Source organism: Thunnus albacares, chromosome 8, assembly GCF_914725855.1.
Source record: "Thunnus albacares chromosome 8, fThuAlb1.1, whole genome shotgun sequence".
NCBI classification, from domain to species: Eukaryota; Metazoa; Chordata; class Actinopteri; order Scombriformes; family Scombridae; genus Thunnus; species Thunnus albacares.
Window position 1 is genome coordinate 16,868,380 of NC_058113.1, and position 17,107 is coordinate 16,885,486.

At 41.5% G+C, this 17,107-nt stretch overlaps 2 protein-coding genes across 3 annotated transcripts; both read left to right on the forward strand.

The window, feature by feature from the left end:
- The first annotated feature begins 138 nt into the window (after positions 1-138).
- On the forward strand, positions 139-7,063 carry hacl1 (2-hydroxyacyl-CoA lyase 1). Its single transcript, XM_044359179.1, has 17 exons — positions 139-337; positions 936-1,040; positions 1,133-1,173; positions 1,267-1,347; positions 1,455-1,527; positions 1,604-1,681; positions 1,803-1,897; positions 1,998-2,110; positions 2,231-2,366; positions 2,747-2,852; positions 3,077-3,160; positions 3,327-3,428; positions 4,224-4,378; positions 5,193-5,351; positions 5,439-5,546; positions 5,654-5,840; positions 6,996-7,063. Exons 1-17 carry the CDS (start codon positions 287-289, stop codon positions 7,026-7,028), a joined length of 1,707 nt encoding a protein of 568 aa, XP_044215114.1. The 5' UTR covers positions 139-286; the 3' UTR covers positions 7,029-7,063.
- A 261-nt stretch (positions 7,064-7,324) lies between these two features.
- On the forward strand, positions 7,325-16,922 carry colq (collagen-like tail subunit (single strand of homotrimer) of asymmetric acetylcholinesterase). Of its 2 annotated transcripts, none has more exons than XM_044359180.1 (17): positions 7,325-8,403; positions 9,023-9,132; positions 9,493-9,591; positions 10,410-10,454; positions 10,599-10,625; positions 11,501-11,572; positions 11,867-11,929; positions 12,022-12,048; positions 12,150-12,194; positions 12,297-12,332; positions 12,440-12,520; positions 12,899-12,995; positions 13,610-13,740; positions 14,202-14,321; positions 14,430-14,571; positions 14,675-14,777; positions 14,888-16,922. In XM_044359180.1, exons 1-17 carry the CDS (start codon positions 8,307-8,309, stop codon positions 14,955-14,957), a joined length of 1,365 nt encoding a protein of 454 aa, XP_044215115.1. In that variant the 5' UTR covers positions 7,325-8,306; the 3' UTR covers positions 14,958-16,922. The 2 variants fall into 2 exon arrangements, with proteins under 2 accessions (XP_044215115.1, XP_044215116.1); XM_044359181.1 differs by having other exon boundaries at positions 14,445-14,571.
- Positions 16,923-17,107: the final 185 nt, after the last annotated feature.

The window sequence follows — 17,107 nt, forward strand, 5'->3', positions numbered from 1 at the left end:
ATTGGCTCTGACCCTGACAGTCTTACACCTATGAATATTAGCCAATCAGAGGCAGAGTAGGGCGGGTCTTTTCATCGCAATCCTAAGAAGAAAAAATGCCTCCCGTTATTGGTTTAGAACCCGGAAGTAATAGGAACGGGGCGGGTTCAGAGGAAGACAGAGGATTGTTGCAAACAACAGCCAAGAACTAGTTCATGTGGTCAATAGTTGCAGCATTTTATGACAGTGTGCCCTTGTTGCTCTGTAAACACTAAGCAGTGTAACAGTTCGCTGTCTCTGGACAAACATGGACGAAGTGACAGGAGCTCAGCTAATTGCTGAGTCTCTTAAAACTCAGGTAAGTTAAGTCCGTTTAAAAACAAAGACAGCGAAGTTTTATGAAATATAAGTTAACTCAGCAGCTGTATTATGTTATATTATTAACAAATAACTGTAACCACGCAGTTGCTTTCAAAAGTGTGTCAAAGTTCATCTGCTGCTCTGTGAAGTTTAGTACTGTTTTACAATGCATGATATTAACAGTTGCTATTCTTCAAAGTTATTTAAAAATTTATTCAAAGGACCCTGATAGCTATGTGTAGGTTTGTTAAATCAGTGCTTCTCAAAGTGGGGTCTGGGGACCCCCAAGGGTCCTTGAGGGGGTTCCAAGGGGTCCCTAGCGAAATGGGGGACAGATTTATTTCACTAATATTTTATTCAGCAGTTAGAACGATGAGAGAATGTATAAGAATGACTAATCGTGGTTTTCACTCTCTCCTCCTGTTATCTCCCCTGTTGACAACTCTGGACTTAATCATACCTAACATCAAATATCTTCCTTGGCACAAAATCTTATCAGTTGCAGGTTCATGGCCTATTACGTATCAGTTTGAGGGTCTTTGATATGAAAAGGTGTGAGAACCACTGTGTTAAAGGGTACATTTCTGTCCCTGCAGAGAGTGGAGTACATGTTTGGGATAGTTGGTGTCCCTATCATTGAAGTGGCCATGGCTGCTCAGGCTGCAGGGATCAAATATGTGGGAATGCGCAACGAACAAGCGGTAAAAAACTCAGATATTCGGTTAAACTGCTGTTTACCTGCACTTGTATTGCATTGATTTAATGTGTTAAAATAAAACCTGTCACACAACAGGCATGTTATGCAGCATCTGCCATCGGATACCTCACTGGGAGGTAAGACTGAGTTAGTGATCCGAATATTCAGAGCAGCCGGTGTGTCAGCTTGTATCTTACATGTTGCTGTCTCCTGTGGTTATCTGTATCCAGACCAGGTGCCTGCTTGGTGGTGTCTGGACCTGGACTCATTCATGCTCTGGGTGGAATGGCCAATGCTAACATGAACTGCTGGTATGACTCTAAAACAGACTGATGTTGATGGCTTTTTACAGTCTATATAGTTTTAACATGGCACCTGTTGTCATGTGGTTTATGAAGTGTGTGTTGCCTTTGCACAGGCCAGTGGTTGTTATTGGGGGATCCTCAGATCAAAACCAAGAAACAGCAGGAGCCTTTCAGGAGTTTCCTCAGGTAATGCATGCATTCATATGGATTTTTGCCTGAAGATGCTTCATTAAAGTGACACTGTTATCTTTTTTTTTCCCAGGTGGAAGCATGTCGCCTGTATAGCAAATTCTCTGCTAGACCGAGCAGTCTGGAAGCCATCCCTTCAGTGATAGAGAAGGTAACATATCAACCTGATATTACATCTGTCTGGCCTTTTATTAGTCTCTCTTCCTTTATCACAGTTTGATATTATTAGTTTGACTGACTGTGTTGTGACGATAGTGTTTCGTTGCTCACAGGCTGTTCGCACAAGCATTTATGGACGTCCAGGTGCTTGTTATGTGGACATTGCAGGGGACATGGTCAATGCAAAAGTGGACAGAAGCAAAGTCAGGTTTGTTGTCACTTACGCTACCAGAGTGGGTAGATTTTTTTTTCCTTGTGTGATATCACTCCTCTGGTTACAGATTCAAAGAATTGTGTTTCTCCTGCAGAGTTGTGTCCTGTTGTTCACCTCCTCCTATCAGTTTGGCTGACCACAGTGCAATCACAGAAGCCATCGCTGTCTTAAAAGCAGCTAAAAGACCTCTTGTCATCATTGGCAAAGGTAATATCAGGTGTCTTTGAATTACTTTGTGAAATAAACCTTAAACTTCCTCCGTCACTGGTGAATCAGAGCGGTGCTGTGGGTAAGTTATGATGATATGCATGGTATTGCGCCCAACAGGAGCAGCCTATGGCCAAGCAGAAACTGCTCTGAAGGAGTTTGTGGAAATGAGCCGCCTGCCGTTTCTGCCCACCCCCATGGGAAAAGGAGTTTTGCCTGATGATCACCCCAACTGTGTGGCTGCTGCCCGCTCACGGTCGGCCTCTCTTTCAATTTAAACATGAGTCAGAAGCAAAACATTTGCAGAACATTTATCTCTTCATTTATCTCTTCGCCAAAATTGTCATAATATACAGTACTATCTACAGTTAAATAATCTTAAAAAGTAAGTAAAATATTCTGTATTACTTATAAAAATAATATTTCTATATTTTAACTGTTGATTCTATCTAGATACGTACAGTAGTTGTACTAAATAATTTCCCAGTGTCTACATACACTTGATGTATATATGGAGTTACGTTTTGTTTGACAACATTATGTAGATTATTAATTTATTTTTTGTTTTTTTTGTTTTTCACCCTCTATCTCAACCCAATGCGACACACCTCCTCCTGTGTTGTTCCTGATATGAAGAGCTCTTCTCCAGGCTGACGTTGTGCTTCTTCTTGGAGCCCGGCTGAACTGGATCCTGCATTTTGGTCTGCCACCTAGATTTGATCCTGATGTCAAGGTCATCCAGGTATGGAAATGGCCAAGCCAAGTTTGACTTGTGGAGAGTCAGTCTTAAGGGCTCTCTAAAATGATATGAATGCCACCTCATTGCCATAAAGCTTATCGTGTGTATCATATCTATTTTTAGTGCTGTGGGAAAACCTTAATCTTGTCATTGTGGTGCAGTTTTTCCTGCACTGTGATTCACTGTTGCTACTACTGTGCTCTAATAACACAACACACTGTGTGCAGGTTGACCTTTGTGCTGAGGAGATGGGGAACAATGTGAGGCCTGCTGTTGCTCTTCTGGGAGACATCAGTGCTATTGTCACTCAGGTACAATAACAGCAACTCAGTTTGCTCACTAAATCTCACATATTTGATTAATTTCTCTCCATGTGGTATGTGTTATAAGATCCTGGTGTGATTTTAAGATGTACTTTTAAAGAAAAGCTCATGTTTGTGAAAATTGGTGATTGTTTTTTTTTTCTTTGTCCTTCAGCTCCTGGAGTGTGTCTGTAAAGATGGCTGGAAGTATCCCTCTGAGACAGAGTGGTGGAGCACATTGAAGGAGAAAGCTGCTGCCAATGCGAAAATATCAAGGGTGCGTTTGGACTCCTTTATGAAAAACCTCCAGTTTGATATTGTATGTGGTTACTCAAACTGATGATAACAATGTGATAATTTAAGAAAAAGCTAAACACCCAGCTCTTTCGCAAACACCTCCACACCTGATGGAAAAAAATATATATATATCTGCTTCTATACATTGCCTCTACACTGCTTGTTAGCGCCTACGTCCTATCAGACCTGAACTTAGCTTTATGGCACTTGCTCGTGTTGTTGTCTCCTGACTACATCCTTGCTTGTGTTGTATTAGAGGTGTGTGTAGAATTTAGTGGCATCTAGCAGAACAGACTTGGCAGAAATTGAATATAATATTCATAAATTCATAATATAATATGTTTTACTTAGTATATAATTGCCTGAATATAAGAATTAGAATGAGCCCTTTATATCTACATAGTGGGTCCTCTTCCACGGAGCCCACCATGTTGCACCTCCATGTTTCTACAGTGACCCAGAACAGATAAACCAAACACTGGTTCTAGAGAGGGCCTTTTACGATTTTCGTTAGTTTCATGGCCACCATAGGTTCTCCTACCCGCTTGGAAGGGGATGGTGGAGGGGGGGATATTCAGTTTGTTGCAATCTGCAACCTCACCGCTAGATGCCACTAAATCCTACACACTGCACCTTTTACTCTCACATGTAAGTTGCTTTGGATAAAAGCGTCTACCAAATGAAATTGTAACATAATGTATTTGAAGCATTTAGATGTATCTTTTTTTTTTCTATTCAAGTATTCACAAGATTTTTGCCTTTTTTCTCTCTACAGGCGCTCGCTCTTCAGTCAACACTGCCTATGAACTACTACACAGTGTTTCACCACATCTCCCAGTTGCTGCCACGTGACTGCATCATTGTCAGCGAGGGGGCAAATACTATGGACATAGGACGCACTATGTTGAACAACTACCTACCTCGACACAGGCAAGGCAAAGTCTCATTGAAGCAGAGATTAAAGATGCACTCTTGAGAACACAAACGACTGCGTGTGCTGTAGGGCGAGTAGAAGAAAAGAGCACAAACTCAGGAGCCTCATACAGTGATAATGTTGGGGGCTGGAGTACTGCATAAGAGTTTCAAACCAAACCAAAATGTTTTTGGATACAAATTGAGGAGTGTCCCTTTAAAAAATTTACCACATTCCAACACCCTGCTGGGTTGTCATCACTGTGAATGACAAATGAGCCTTGTGTATGTGTTCATGCCTCTCCCCAAATGCTCTCCTGAATTTGGCAATATCAGACAGATATGGTATCACTACATATCACACATAAACTGAAAGAAGCTCTGCTTTGAATGAAAAGGCTGAGCTTGTACTGTAATATTTGTGCTCACTTTGCAAAATTACCTTTGGTGAAATGACCGGCAGAAATATGAACAAGGCTGGGAACTAAATTCAGGCTCATCCAATAGCAAACAATTGTGCCATTTCCTGCAAAAATAGAAATGCTTTCTGTAAAAATGCAGACTTTTAGTCTGCAGAGAGATGAGTGAATTCAAGCAGGTACTCAACTTCAAGCCAGGCTTGCTACCCAAACTGGTGATCTTTCTCACATGATCAGGAACACTTTCTTCAAAACACAGCAAATGTGCATTTTCTCACTACAATCCTATCATATAAAGCCAGTGTTAACAATTGTTTAACTGCATTAGACTGGTATTTGACTTTAAGTGGTAAGACTGTAAGTCTTTGTACATTTTTAGTAGACTGTGGTTAGCTAATCCCGATTATATGCAGGTTGGATGCAGGCACATTTGGAACAATGGGAGTAGGCCTTGGTTTTGCTATAGCAGCAGCCGCTGTGGAGAGGAGCGAGAATAAAGGCAGAAGGATAGTCTGCGTGGAAGGAGACAGTGCATTTGGGTTTTCTGGCATGGAGGTTGAAACCATGTGCAGGTAGGTTTGATTCCTCTTTTTCTATATAATATATGTACTTTAACCCTCTAGTACAACTTTATTACATTCTGTCTGTTTTTTTAACAGGTATAATCTACCTGTAGTCATCATTGTGGTCAATAATAATGGTATATACAGCGGAGTGGATCCTGAGACATGGAAAGAAATGGCAAAAATGGGAGATCTGGCCACTATGTGAGTCAATGATCATAACATCATGATGACTGTCATGATTTCTTCCACTTTATCAGTTGTGATATGATTTCATAAAACTTATCTTATGTCATTGTATTGCTTGTCAGAGCTCCACCTGTGACCCTCCTACCTGAGGCACGCTATGATGAGATCATGTCTGCGTTTGGAGGTCAAGGGTTTCTGGTGAGGACGGTGGAGGAGCTGCGTAGTGCCTTACAGCTTAGCTTGAGTGACTGGAAGAGACCCAGTCTCCTGAACGTGCTTATCGACCCTTCCTCAGACAGAAAACAGCAGGTACAGTAACTGTTGTAGTACTATTGTTGTAATTGTTCAGTTATTGATCTAGATTGCTTCTACAGGAAATTATCTTGTAGAAACACTCCCTAGTGGATGCTGTCTTTGTGGCTGGGACTTTACTTGGAGAAGGCACATTAATGTAAATGTAATCTGAACAAATGCTCCTAATTAAGTTCTTATTGGTTAGGAGCCATTGCGTCTCCAAAGGATAAATATTGTGGGTTTTCTGTCTTTCATGACCACAAAAAAGCCAAGTGGACTAATGGAAAGACAGCTTCACCTTCAGACTTCCAGATCTCTGTGCACTTACAGATTTGCAAACTTTATGGCCACGTACAGGAGAAATCATCAGGGCCTAAGGCTGCCCAAATCCACAACTCATTACATCCACACTGGGCCCAAAGCACACTTATTGAAGACTTCCAGAGAGTCGAGATTATAGGGTCAAGAACTTGGCATTGGTCATATCATTAGTGGTGATTGAGATCTTTGTGCATTTTACTCCCTCGCAATTTACAATCCCTGCAGACTGCAGCGAGCACCACAGACAAACGGCAGTACATAAAACAAAAGTTGGCAAGTCTGCGGATTTTACCTGGAAGTAAAACAATGGAAGTAAAACAAAAAGGAGATGGACAAGTGAATGACTTTGACAGTCACAGCAGTAAAACCAGGCGTAGTTAAAAGGAGCAGCATTTCGGTTCGCGATGAAGTGTAGAGCAGCAAACAGCTTGGTGTTTACTTGACTCTCATCTCATCCTTATAGGGCTACGTGACTGACATGCCTTACTGCACAGTAATCCATACACTCCAGGTGCACCGCAGAACTGTTGTATTCCACTCACAATCCCTCCACCTCACACCAACCTGACCTTTCTATTTCAGGGTTCCCATAATTAGAAAGCATGGCCCTCTGTGTTTATGTTGAATGTATCCACGCAACCCTTCGCAGACATGTTTGAAGGTTGTATTGAGTACAGTATCCATGGTGCTGGGCTCCAATGGCCGTGCACTCTGTGGCCAGCAGAACGGCTTGTTCATTGGAGGCGTGCCGCTCTTATTGTTTGTCTCTGACTGTCATTCATAGCTGTCAGGAAATGGGTCCATCATCAAAGGAGGTCCAATATAATGATGTTTTATCTGTATTTCTAGGAATTTCCATGGCTGACCCGCTCCAACCTTTAGATTGAAAGAGAGAGATCCGCTTCCTCCTTCGTTTGCCACATTATCAAAACCGCAGCGATGGTTTTCCACAGGAAACTCAAACTTGGAAATATAAAAGCTGCTTTCGTTTTGTGATTGTTTTTATGAAATAACTATTTTTCAATGATTCTTACTGCACAGTAGTATTATAATCAACAAAATAATTCTGCAATAAAACATTTTTACACATCATACAATGAAGATTATTGCTTTATGTCCAGTAGTGGGTTTTTTTTCTGCCACATGATAAATCTAATAGGCAGCATGATTAACACACAATATGGCTAATTAAACCATCCATCATGCTGAAGGATCCAGTGCAAATTATTAAAATACTGGGACAGTATAAATGTTGACTAATGGCCAATTTGGTGTTGAAATCCAGTTTTGCTCAGATGTTTTTTTTATTTGCGTAAAACACCATCTTTAAAATTAAACCCTCTCAGGATTGTCTTAAAACACATGGGTAAAGGATTTCTAGCAGAAATAATAACCTTACGTAATATCCACATAAATTAGTGAGTGTATTACTTCCCATTGAGTTGCATGATTTTCTCACAGTGTAAACGCTTGCAGAGTAAAATGGTGAGTGTGTTTTTTTAACTTGTGTATCTATAGTCTATACAAAATATAGAATTTTTCATATCACTACAGTTGAAGCGCTGTTGAGAAATGATATAGTCTGTATTTCCAGACATATTTACAGCTCTCGCATCCCTTAAAGATCCTCCTTGGAAAAGCAGACAATTAATTTAGTGGGACAGTCTGGGCAATAAAACCAATTTGACCTGGAGTAAATGGATACCACAATGCACAGAGGGATGCATAGCATAAAAAAGATGTACTAATCAATACAGACACACAGTTGTGTCAGGATGTGCAAATGCACTGACACCTTCATGCAAAATCCCATTTAAAGCTTTTGCAGAAAAGCCCACTGTGGGTTAGCCAGTGATAAGTCTCCCTTTGAGAGGAGTGGAAACAACAAAGGCACCCCCTGCAGTAGTAGAAATCTAATATTGGCACCCGAAGCAGCTGGCGGGCTGTCTCCTGTAATTTTAGCGCACACTGATGCGGAGGAAAGATTTAATGGGCATTGGTCGGCATACCCTCTTCTGAGGGCGTAAAGGAGACAGAGCGGAGCGAGCAGAGAGGGAGGGGAGCAGAGGGAGAGGACAGTGAGGAGAGAGGGAGAGAGAAAGGCAGCGTGTGAGGACTGCTGTGGCTCAAAAATAAAGTCAGGCAACTATCTGGAGCAGCATGACTCTTCTAACACTTGGACTGTATCTGCCACTGTGGTTTCATTATGGCCTGGCTCAGTCTTCTATTCCGGACAGCTTTATTCCATTCCCAGCAGGTAAGGATATTGTAATCCTGAGTCTTTTTGTGTTTGTGTGTCTGTGTGTATATGTAGGTGTGTCTATGTGCCAGCTGTACATACATTACTATGCATGCATATGTGTTGAAGGAGTTGGGGTGCAAAAGCATGGATTAAAAGATAGTTTTAGGCTTTATAATGAGGCCACTATCCTTGTAAATTACACCTGTTTTTATCTTCTTGTCGCCCATGAGGTAGACTGGAAATGCCACTATAAATAGAGAGACCAGCTCCAGTCCTACAGTGAGAGGCACAGGCACTTCATATCTGTGTCCAGCTCTAGGAACTCTGCCGGACGGGTGTCATGATTTGATAGTTTGCACCTGTTTCCCTGTCGCTTATGCTGCTCCTGCATGTTCTAACCTTTTTCACTTGTCCCATTTGTACTGTATATATGAGATGTTGTACCCAAGTTGCACATGCATGCTCATGTGTCATGAGTCAAGCACTCCTCTTATCATTTTGCTGAAGAGGTGAGGATTCAGATATGTTTTTGCAGAAGTTAAGACAACTCATAATCATGACCTCTTCCGACTCTTCTAATTTTGACACTTGGCATCACTTCCTGTGCGACTGGCCGCCTGCACACTTTGCACAGCTCTCAGATCCCAGGAGCAGCAGAGGAGATTCAACCCATGCTGTTTACTGAGTCTGCCTCCACCCCCGCTGTTTCCTCCACCCCCTTCACTTTGGCGCCGCCACACTCATGTGAGTTAAAGTCATGTGACTTTCTATTGTGGAATATCTGACTGTTGATATGTCCTTGGGTGATATCCAAGCGGCCCCTCACTTACTGTCTTTTAACCCCTGAATGAGACCGTTAAAATACTCCAGAGGGTGGAGTATGTTTGCAGGAAGAAATGGCTTAACAAGTCCTTTTGCTTTGCGTTTTTTTTATGATGAGGTTGGGATGAAATTCTGATATTAACTTCAAAACTTTATCCACAAAGTAAAAAGTCAGTGTCCCATTATCTTCTTATAGGATACGTGTCATTCTTCTTCTATCTAATGAGCATTTATCAATGGTGTAAAAAAAAATATTATTTTATTTTTAATTTCATTTTACAGAATGAAGGCATTTATGGAGGTCGATCAGAGCCGGGCCATGAGGACAAAGGTGCCTGTGTCCAAGGCCCCCCTGGGCCTGCTGGTCCCATTGGACCTCAGGTATGTGATCCACTTTTATCCCAGCATTAATCATATATTATAAATCCAGCACCACGGCATTGTCATTATTCAAAGCCCTTGCCACAAGTTGACTTAAATAGGATTCACTGTCAGTATGGCTGCATCACAGGCTGTCTCTAATTCATGTTGGTGTTTGCATAGTTTTAAGGTGTTAAGAATTAGTGCTCCAGCAACACACTACTTCCATCTCCTCTCCAACTTGAGAGTTCCTTCTGAGCAGGAGATGGGGATTTCTCTGGCCCATGCAACACAGCAGCCCATTAACGCTCTACATTTAGCTGAGACACAAATAGCCTTTTTCCACTGCCTGCCAGTGCGCCACACGTCATTCTCAGAAACTGTCCGAAGAGTTGTCTGCCTGGAAAGGCGCACTGGGTCGCGTAAATTCCAGGGATTACCAACACAACCATGTGTCCCTGTGTTTGTGTGGCAATGAAAGGTATAAAGACATTTTGGTTTAATAGATGGTTTTAAACCCAACCTCCTCTGCTGTTTGCCCAAAATTTCATGAGTGACAAGCAGATTTACTTGTCATGATCAAGCGATTGTTGTGTTTGCCCATCTTGGGCTGTTACAGCACCAGCCGGGCTGCAGCAGTGTTTCAGTTTATCAAGAGAGACCCACAAGGTACTTTGTAAATCAATAGTGGCCACTCAGCCCTTAGCTAATTGAAACTGCAGCTGTGTACTTCCAGAAGCAGACATGACTTTCTGGTGGGATACTGTGGACAATAAAACCAATTTAGACTGATATATCTGTGATTTATGAGCATACTTATTGTTTTTTATGTTTACCAGGGTCCACCTGGATTGCCTGGTATAGAAGGACCTAAGGGAGAAAAGGTAAGCAGTGTCCTATTTAATTAATGTGTTCATTATTTTTGTAAGCTTAAGTTTAATTGACCTGTTGCTCAAGACTGAAAGATGCTTGCTGGAAATGTATTAAATGCCCAATGTCCTTGTCCCTCCTTCACATCCTGTTGTCAGGGAGAAATCGGAAGACCTGGGCAAAAGGTGAGAGTCTCCATTAATCACTCCATATTGCCACTAAGTGGATTTACTCAAAAATGAGATACAATGCCTCCGCCTGCTCGCTAGCTGTAACTCAGAGCACTGCCAGTGCCTGGTTGTGTGAGCAAGTACAACCTTGACAGGAGACAGCACAGACACACTGACAGGATGCAAGGGATGCAGAGCTGCTGAGATGGGTTATTTTGATGGCAGAGGGAGTTGACATACTGTTGGTCTTCTCTCACAGAGGGGGGGGGGGGCGTCTGCCTTCCCATCGATCCCTCAAAGACATCCAGCATCATGCCTCTCTTCTCTATTAGAACGGTAACTTTATTGAAAGCAGACAGCACACAGTGTTTGATCAGGTCTGGCGGAAGAGAAGTGATCTCCCAAATGATCAGTTGCTGTGGTCGAGCAGTGAAAGTGGCCCAGTGGGAGAGTTTCACTTGCTGGTGGCCTAACTGAGCAGCTTCGCAGCACTGCAGTGCAATTTAGCTTAGTGGTTCAGCCAGGTCATAAATCATTTTATTTCCCACAAGCACGGTCTCCTGTTCTATATACAGCCCATCATTTAATTAAATAGAGCAAAGTGACAGTGCTCGTTAAAGTCATTCTTCCCCTACATGTGCAGTGGTACTAGTGTCTGATAAATACTGTAGCAAGCAGTCTGTCAGCTTATGCAGCAAATCCTGCACTTAGGTTTCTCTTTTTTACCTCGCAGGCATAACAAGCGCTGTTATTGAGTTGCATTTGCACATCTCTTCTTGCAGCACTTTTTATAATGCCCTGATTTTATAAATAATTAACTGCTACTTTAGGCTTTATTGAGTTTTATAAGGTGTTTCTGTGTGTCATAAAATTTATGTCTCCTGTTATAGGGTCGCACAGGTCCTCCTGGACTTCCTGGGAAGCAGGGACCAGCTGGATGGCCAGGACCAAGTGGGCCCAAAGTGAGTAAGTCAGATCTCATCATGTAGATGTTATGATATATAACATGAGAGCTGTAAGTGCCAATGAGAAGTAGCATAGATGAGTGTATATGTTACTTCACTTTGTTCAATTAAATACTGTGTTATGTAACATGCAACCAAGCTTTTATATATAGATGCTCGATTGAAATATCACAGGAGAATATGCCATCAGATCCTGCGTATGGTCAAACTGAAAGTCATAAATTCTTATTTTAGATGGGGGAATATGTTGAAAAACTATTTTTGTCTTATTAATGTTTTCCTCTGTGTCAGGGTGAGAAAGGTGACTCAGGGCTGATGGGCTTGCCTGGAGCCAGAGGACCAATTGGGCCACGGGTATGATCTGCATATGAATTCATTTTGGATTATCTCAACTTCACAGTAGCTTGTTTCACCATGGATGTTTTATTTTTCATCTTTGATTACAGGGTTTATCTGGATATAAAGGTGAAAAGGTATGTGACCAGTTTAGTAATGATTATAAAGTACAAAATACATTGAAATTTGCTGACTAACATCTTTTCTGTTGAATCTAAACTGTAATTTGCTCCGTCAGGGTTCACAAGGTGTTCGTGGTGAGGGTGGCATGAAAGGAGACAAGGTGAGCAGATTTTATCAGTATGTATAGTTGCAAACATTTAAGTACCAGCACACGTCATACATATACTTTAATTTACTTACATATAATGTCCTTTATCCACAGGGCGCAATGGGTTTCCCAGGAATGCTTGGACAGAAAGTGAGCAACACAGTTTTGAATTTGTTCCCTAGAATTACAACTTTTAAAATCTTACAGATGAATGCAGTGCTGTTGAATGTTCAGTTGATTTGATATGTTTTGTGCAGGGTGAAATGGGTCCAAAAGGAGAACCTGGGATCTCAGGAAACAGAGGACCCACTGGCCGACCAGGGAAGAGAGGCAAACAGGTATTTGTGGGCATGTGACACTCTGGTTGCATTATTATGTGGAAATAATGTATGGAATTACATATGTACCTCAAGATGCGATGGGACATTTTGTGCACAGAAAAAGATTTTTTGAAGACATTTTGTAGGGAAACTTGAGAGTGCACAGAGAGCAAAAGAGACACTGTGAGCAAGTGTCCAGTGGTTTGATAGATTTGTTTGCTCAAATTTGATTATTATTTGTGTGTTAATACTGTAATATTACTCTCTTCAAAATATAATTTATGTGCATGCAAAAAATCATTTTCTGTGCTGTGCATTGATCTCTGAGACTTTATTGTTGTAAAGAAATGTTTTACATGTGTAACCACCTGGTGTATTTTTTTGTTTGTGTCTCAGGGAATGAAAGGAGACCCGGGCAGTCTAGGTCCTATGGGACCTGCAGGCCCACAGGGACCTCCTGGCCATCCTGGTCCTCCTGGTTCACCTGCCACAGGTGCAAACTTCTACCTCCTCCAACAAAGCAGAAACCCCAACAGATTAGATTTAAAACTCTTACTGAATCAAACGCTGACTAAATTTATATCCACTTTGTGGGGGATTGGTTTGTGTGTGGCTCTGCACATTCTGTGTTCTTGGAGAGTGTGTGCAATGCTGTGCTGCCAGTGTGAGGAGTAGCAAACACCCCTGTCAGCAAAAGGAGGCACACTTAAGAGCGGTGTAAGAGGTAACACCGGTTGTCTTATTTAGCACCAGAGAAATCTAATCTCCTAACATGAGACGAGATGCTCCCATCATGACACCATGCAGCTAAAATGGATTTACAGATGGCGAGGCTCCCTACAGTTTTACAAATATTATGTCACCACTTAATTAAAGTGACCTTTGTTATCTTGATCAAGTTTCTGCATGAATTAAGTTGATTGTGTTAGCCTCTTGATAGACGAATCAAAGACGGCATATGGTATTTATATCAGCTACTGTAGCCTGACACTCAGCAACACTTTCCTTTAGCTCATTAAGCCTGCAATACTCTTACCATGTAGCTTCTGGTTTATCATTTGGAGTATTTTTTATACAACAATCACTTTTCTCTCTTTGTAAATTTAGGACTTTACATGGTTGGAACAAAGGGTGCACGTGGTCCACCTGGGCCGCCTGGAAAGTGTAGCTGCGGCACTTTCAGTAATTCTCAATTTGAAGATCATCCCTCCAGAGGAAGCTATCCTAAAGTACCAGCGGTGAGGGATGAGTACAGCCAAAACTGAAAACTTACATACAACATTTTCCATTATCTTTAATTTAATCAGGGGGTCCATACGTTCAAAAACTGAATGATTTGACACATCCCTGAAAACATGAATCTACATGACATTTTAATTGTTATGACTTTTTATCAAAATGTATGAATGAACTTTGATATGCAACTAGATGTTATTTCCACTTGGGAATTTTAAGTAACCTTTTAGTTAAATATTTAAAGAAAGAAAATATTGAAAGATAAAAGAATTACGCCAACTGGGGTGATGAATATTGCTTGGAGTCACATGTTGCCGGCTGGGATATTAAATTTTGATGCTCAATATTTCAAAATTGCACCCACTAGGACTGAACCTTATCATTTCAAATGCACTAAAATATTGAAAACATGACAGTAAATGTCCCTTTTGACATAGCATTTTCACTTCACCCTGTCATTCAGATATTCGTGGTGAGCAATGAGGAAGAACTGGAGCGCCTTCACACAGATAACGCTCTTGCATTCCGCAAAGACCAGAGATCTCTCTATTTCAAAGACATTGATGGCTGGCTGCCAATTCAGGTATCATTGGAAGCAGCAAAATTAAATTTTTTATCTTTTTTTTTTTACACTTGTTGACATTTCAAGCACTTTTTCCTTTTTGCTAAAGTTTATTAAACTCTGTAAAAGACTTTTCCATTCCAGCTGACTCCGTTCCAGTCCATGGAAAACGCACCAGACGAGGAAGGTTACTGTGGTGATGGGATAGTGCAGATTACTAATGGAGAGGAGTGTGATGACAGAAACAGAGTCGTCACAGACGGCTGTGTCAGTAAGTCATGTGCTCATGTGATCTATAATAGCCTCCTCAGTTGTACTTTGCTGTGCACATATAACATGACCCCTCTGCCCCTCCTGTCTCCTTCTTACCACAGAGTGTAAACACGCCTACTGTGGAGACGGATATCGCTATGAGGGGGCTGAGGAGTGTGATGGAAAAGACTTTGGATACCAGACATGTAATTCATATCTTCCAGGGTAAGCACAGTACACAACTACATGTGGTCAGAACACTTAGCTGCATGAAAACATAGGTGTTTTGTTGGCATGTTATACTGACCTACGGGTTTTTCTCGTATTATTTGCAGGTCATATGGTCACCTCAAGTGCACACCATACTGTGTTATTGACTCCACAAACTGCAAGTACTTCACTTGAGGAGGAACCTGGACAGTGCAGCGGGATCCTTTGTGTGTTATTTGCTATACACATAATGGGAATACTTTCATGCAAAAAAAAAAAATAATAATGCCACAAGCAAGAGACTCTGGAGGAAGAGGCAGCCAATGATTCTATGATGAAAGAAAACCAAAACATATATATAACTCCTCTGTACTGCTGCTAAGATGCCACGTAGATCCCCGGAGTTATAGCAAGAGTCGGTCAGTTGAAGGGGAAAACCTTCACCTACACTTAGGAAATACACAGGACAACTGCACTCTGTCTTAACAAAGCTGGACTTAAGACTGGCCTCCTCACCATGCCCGATTGGACTGGAATCAGCTTCTGGATGCAACGGTTGTTTGACAGCCATGCAGAGACTTAATTAAGTGCCAGTTGGAGATGTTGCAGAGGAGCAGTAGCCGGGCCAGAGGCTTATTAATCTTGACCCAGTTACTGTTGAGAAAAAGAGCCAGTAGGACATGCAGAGCCATGGTCCCAGGTATTCTACTGCAGCGTGAGTGACAGTGCACAGCATTTGCATGAGGCTGGGATTACTAAGACCATGAAAGCAGCTGTCACTATCCAAGCATGTAACCTATCACTTTACTCATTATTGCCACGACAAAGTCCGTACTGTGTACTCCCAATCTCACATCAACGATTTCAGTTGTAAAACCAGGGATGTAGTATGATCAATATTAAAGCAAGGGATGGAGATAGAGGTGGATATAATGCATGAATTATGCACCGCTAATATTTCAGGAGGCCACACTTCTCACAGGTCCTGTGAAACTTCAGTGTCTGACTTGGCTTGTGGTAGTACTGTACTTGACAGGGACATTCAGAGTCAACTTCATCTATCCGAAAACCTCTCAGGAACCAACAGGTAATGTTGCTCCACACGGCACGTTTCACAGGCATCCTCCGACTACTCTCTTTGCAAATTTAAATGACAGCGACTGTACGCCAAGAGCACACAGGTAACTCAAACAAAAGCTTTAACCGCATCAACAATGTGCAGTTCCTTTAGGCACCATCGCGTTCCTTCCCTGTGCTTCAATGAGAAACTAAATATACTGTATGTGAAGGCTTGAAACTGTTATGTTCTTAATTTTCTCACTGCACAGGAAAGGCTGGAATAGTCTGTAGCTGCTAAATGGGGGGGAGGAATTCAATTCCAGTCTGTTCTATGGTCATTACTGTATTTACTATAATACCTCTTTATCCAGTCTTTCTGTCTTACAGTAAACAGCAACAGAGAAACTCAACAGTAAACTTAACAGTGTAGATGTAGTCCGCTCTGTCTTGGGCACCAATGGTGAAAATGAATGTGCCGATTATAAGCTGACATTTTCCATAAGCTACTGTATGAGTCGCAGTGCCAAGGGAGACCTTTTCTTAGCCATACTTAGACATAGTCAAGTGTTATAAGGTGATTCTTCTTTGATTGCAGATGTACAAACAAGGAACTGAAAGATAAAGACTGTTACTATATTGTGTCCGCATGCTTGTGATAATGTGCCATTGAGTGTGAGATGCTTCCACTCTGTCAAACATTGTTTTGTAAATCATCATTGCATTCATCAGCATAGCAGGTGTCTTAAGAAATGTCAGCCTTGCTCTGCTCAGAGTTGTAGTACTGTACAGTATGTGTGACACACCTTATATGATAGTGATGAACTGTGCCATGCACAAAGCTGAAATACTTTTTGGAAAAACCATGTTGAATGTTCTTGTCTGTGGCTTGTGCTGCTGTGCTGTATCTTGTACTGTGTATGCACAACAATGCTGAAACATACCATGCATGTGGTAACGTACTGTAAGGCTTTATAAAACATAGTATGCACTGTGACTGGGATAGTGAAAGATCATTCTGTTTGATTATTCTGATATGATTTATACAGTAGTTGTGGACAATTTTAAAAAAGGAAGTGAAAATAAAAATGGGAATTTAAATCATTCAAAGCTGTATTTTCTATCTTACGCATGCAGCTTTAAACTTTGCTCAGGGGTTTGTCAGCAGCTTTGCTTCTGGTCTGTCAGTAAGCAAGCGGTGACAGTGATTGGAGGCTGTGCAAAAAGCCAATAGGCAGTGATAGAGATGCTATTGATGTTCTTTCAGAGCAAGGCTTTCACTGTAAAAA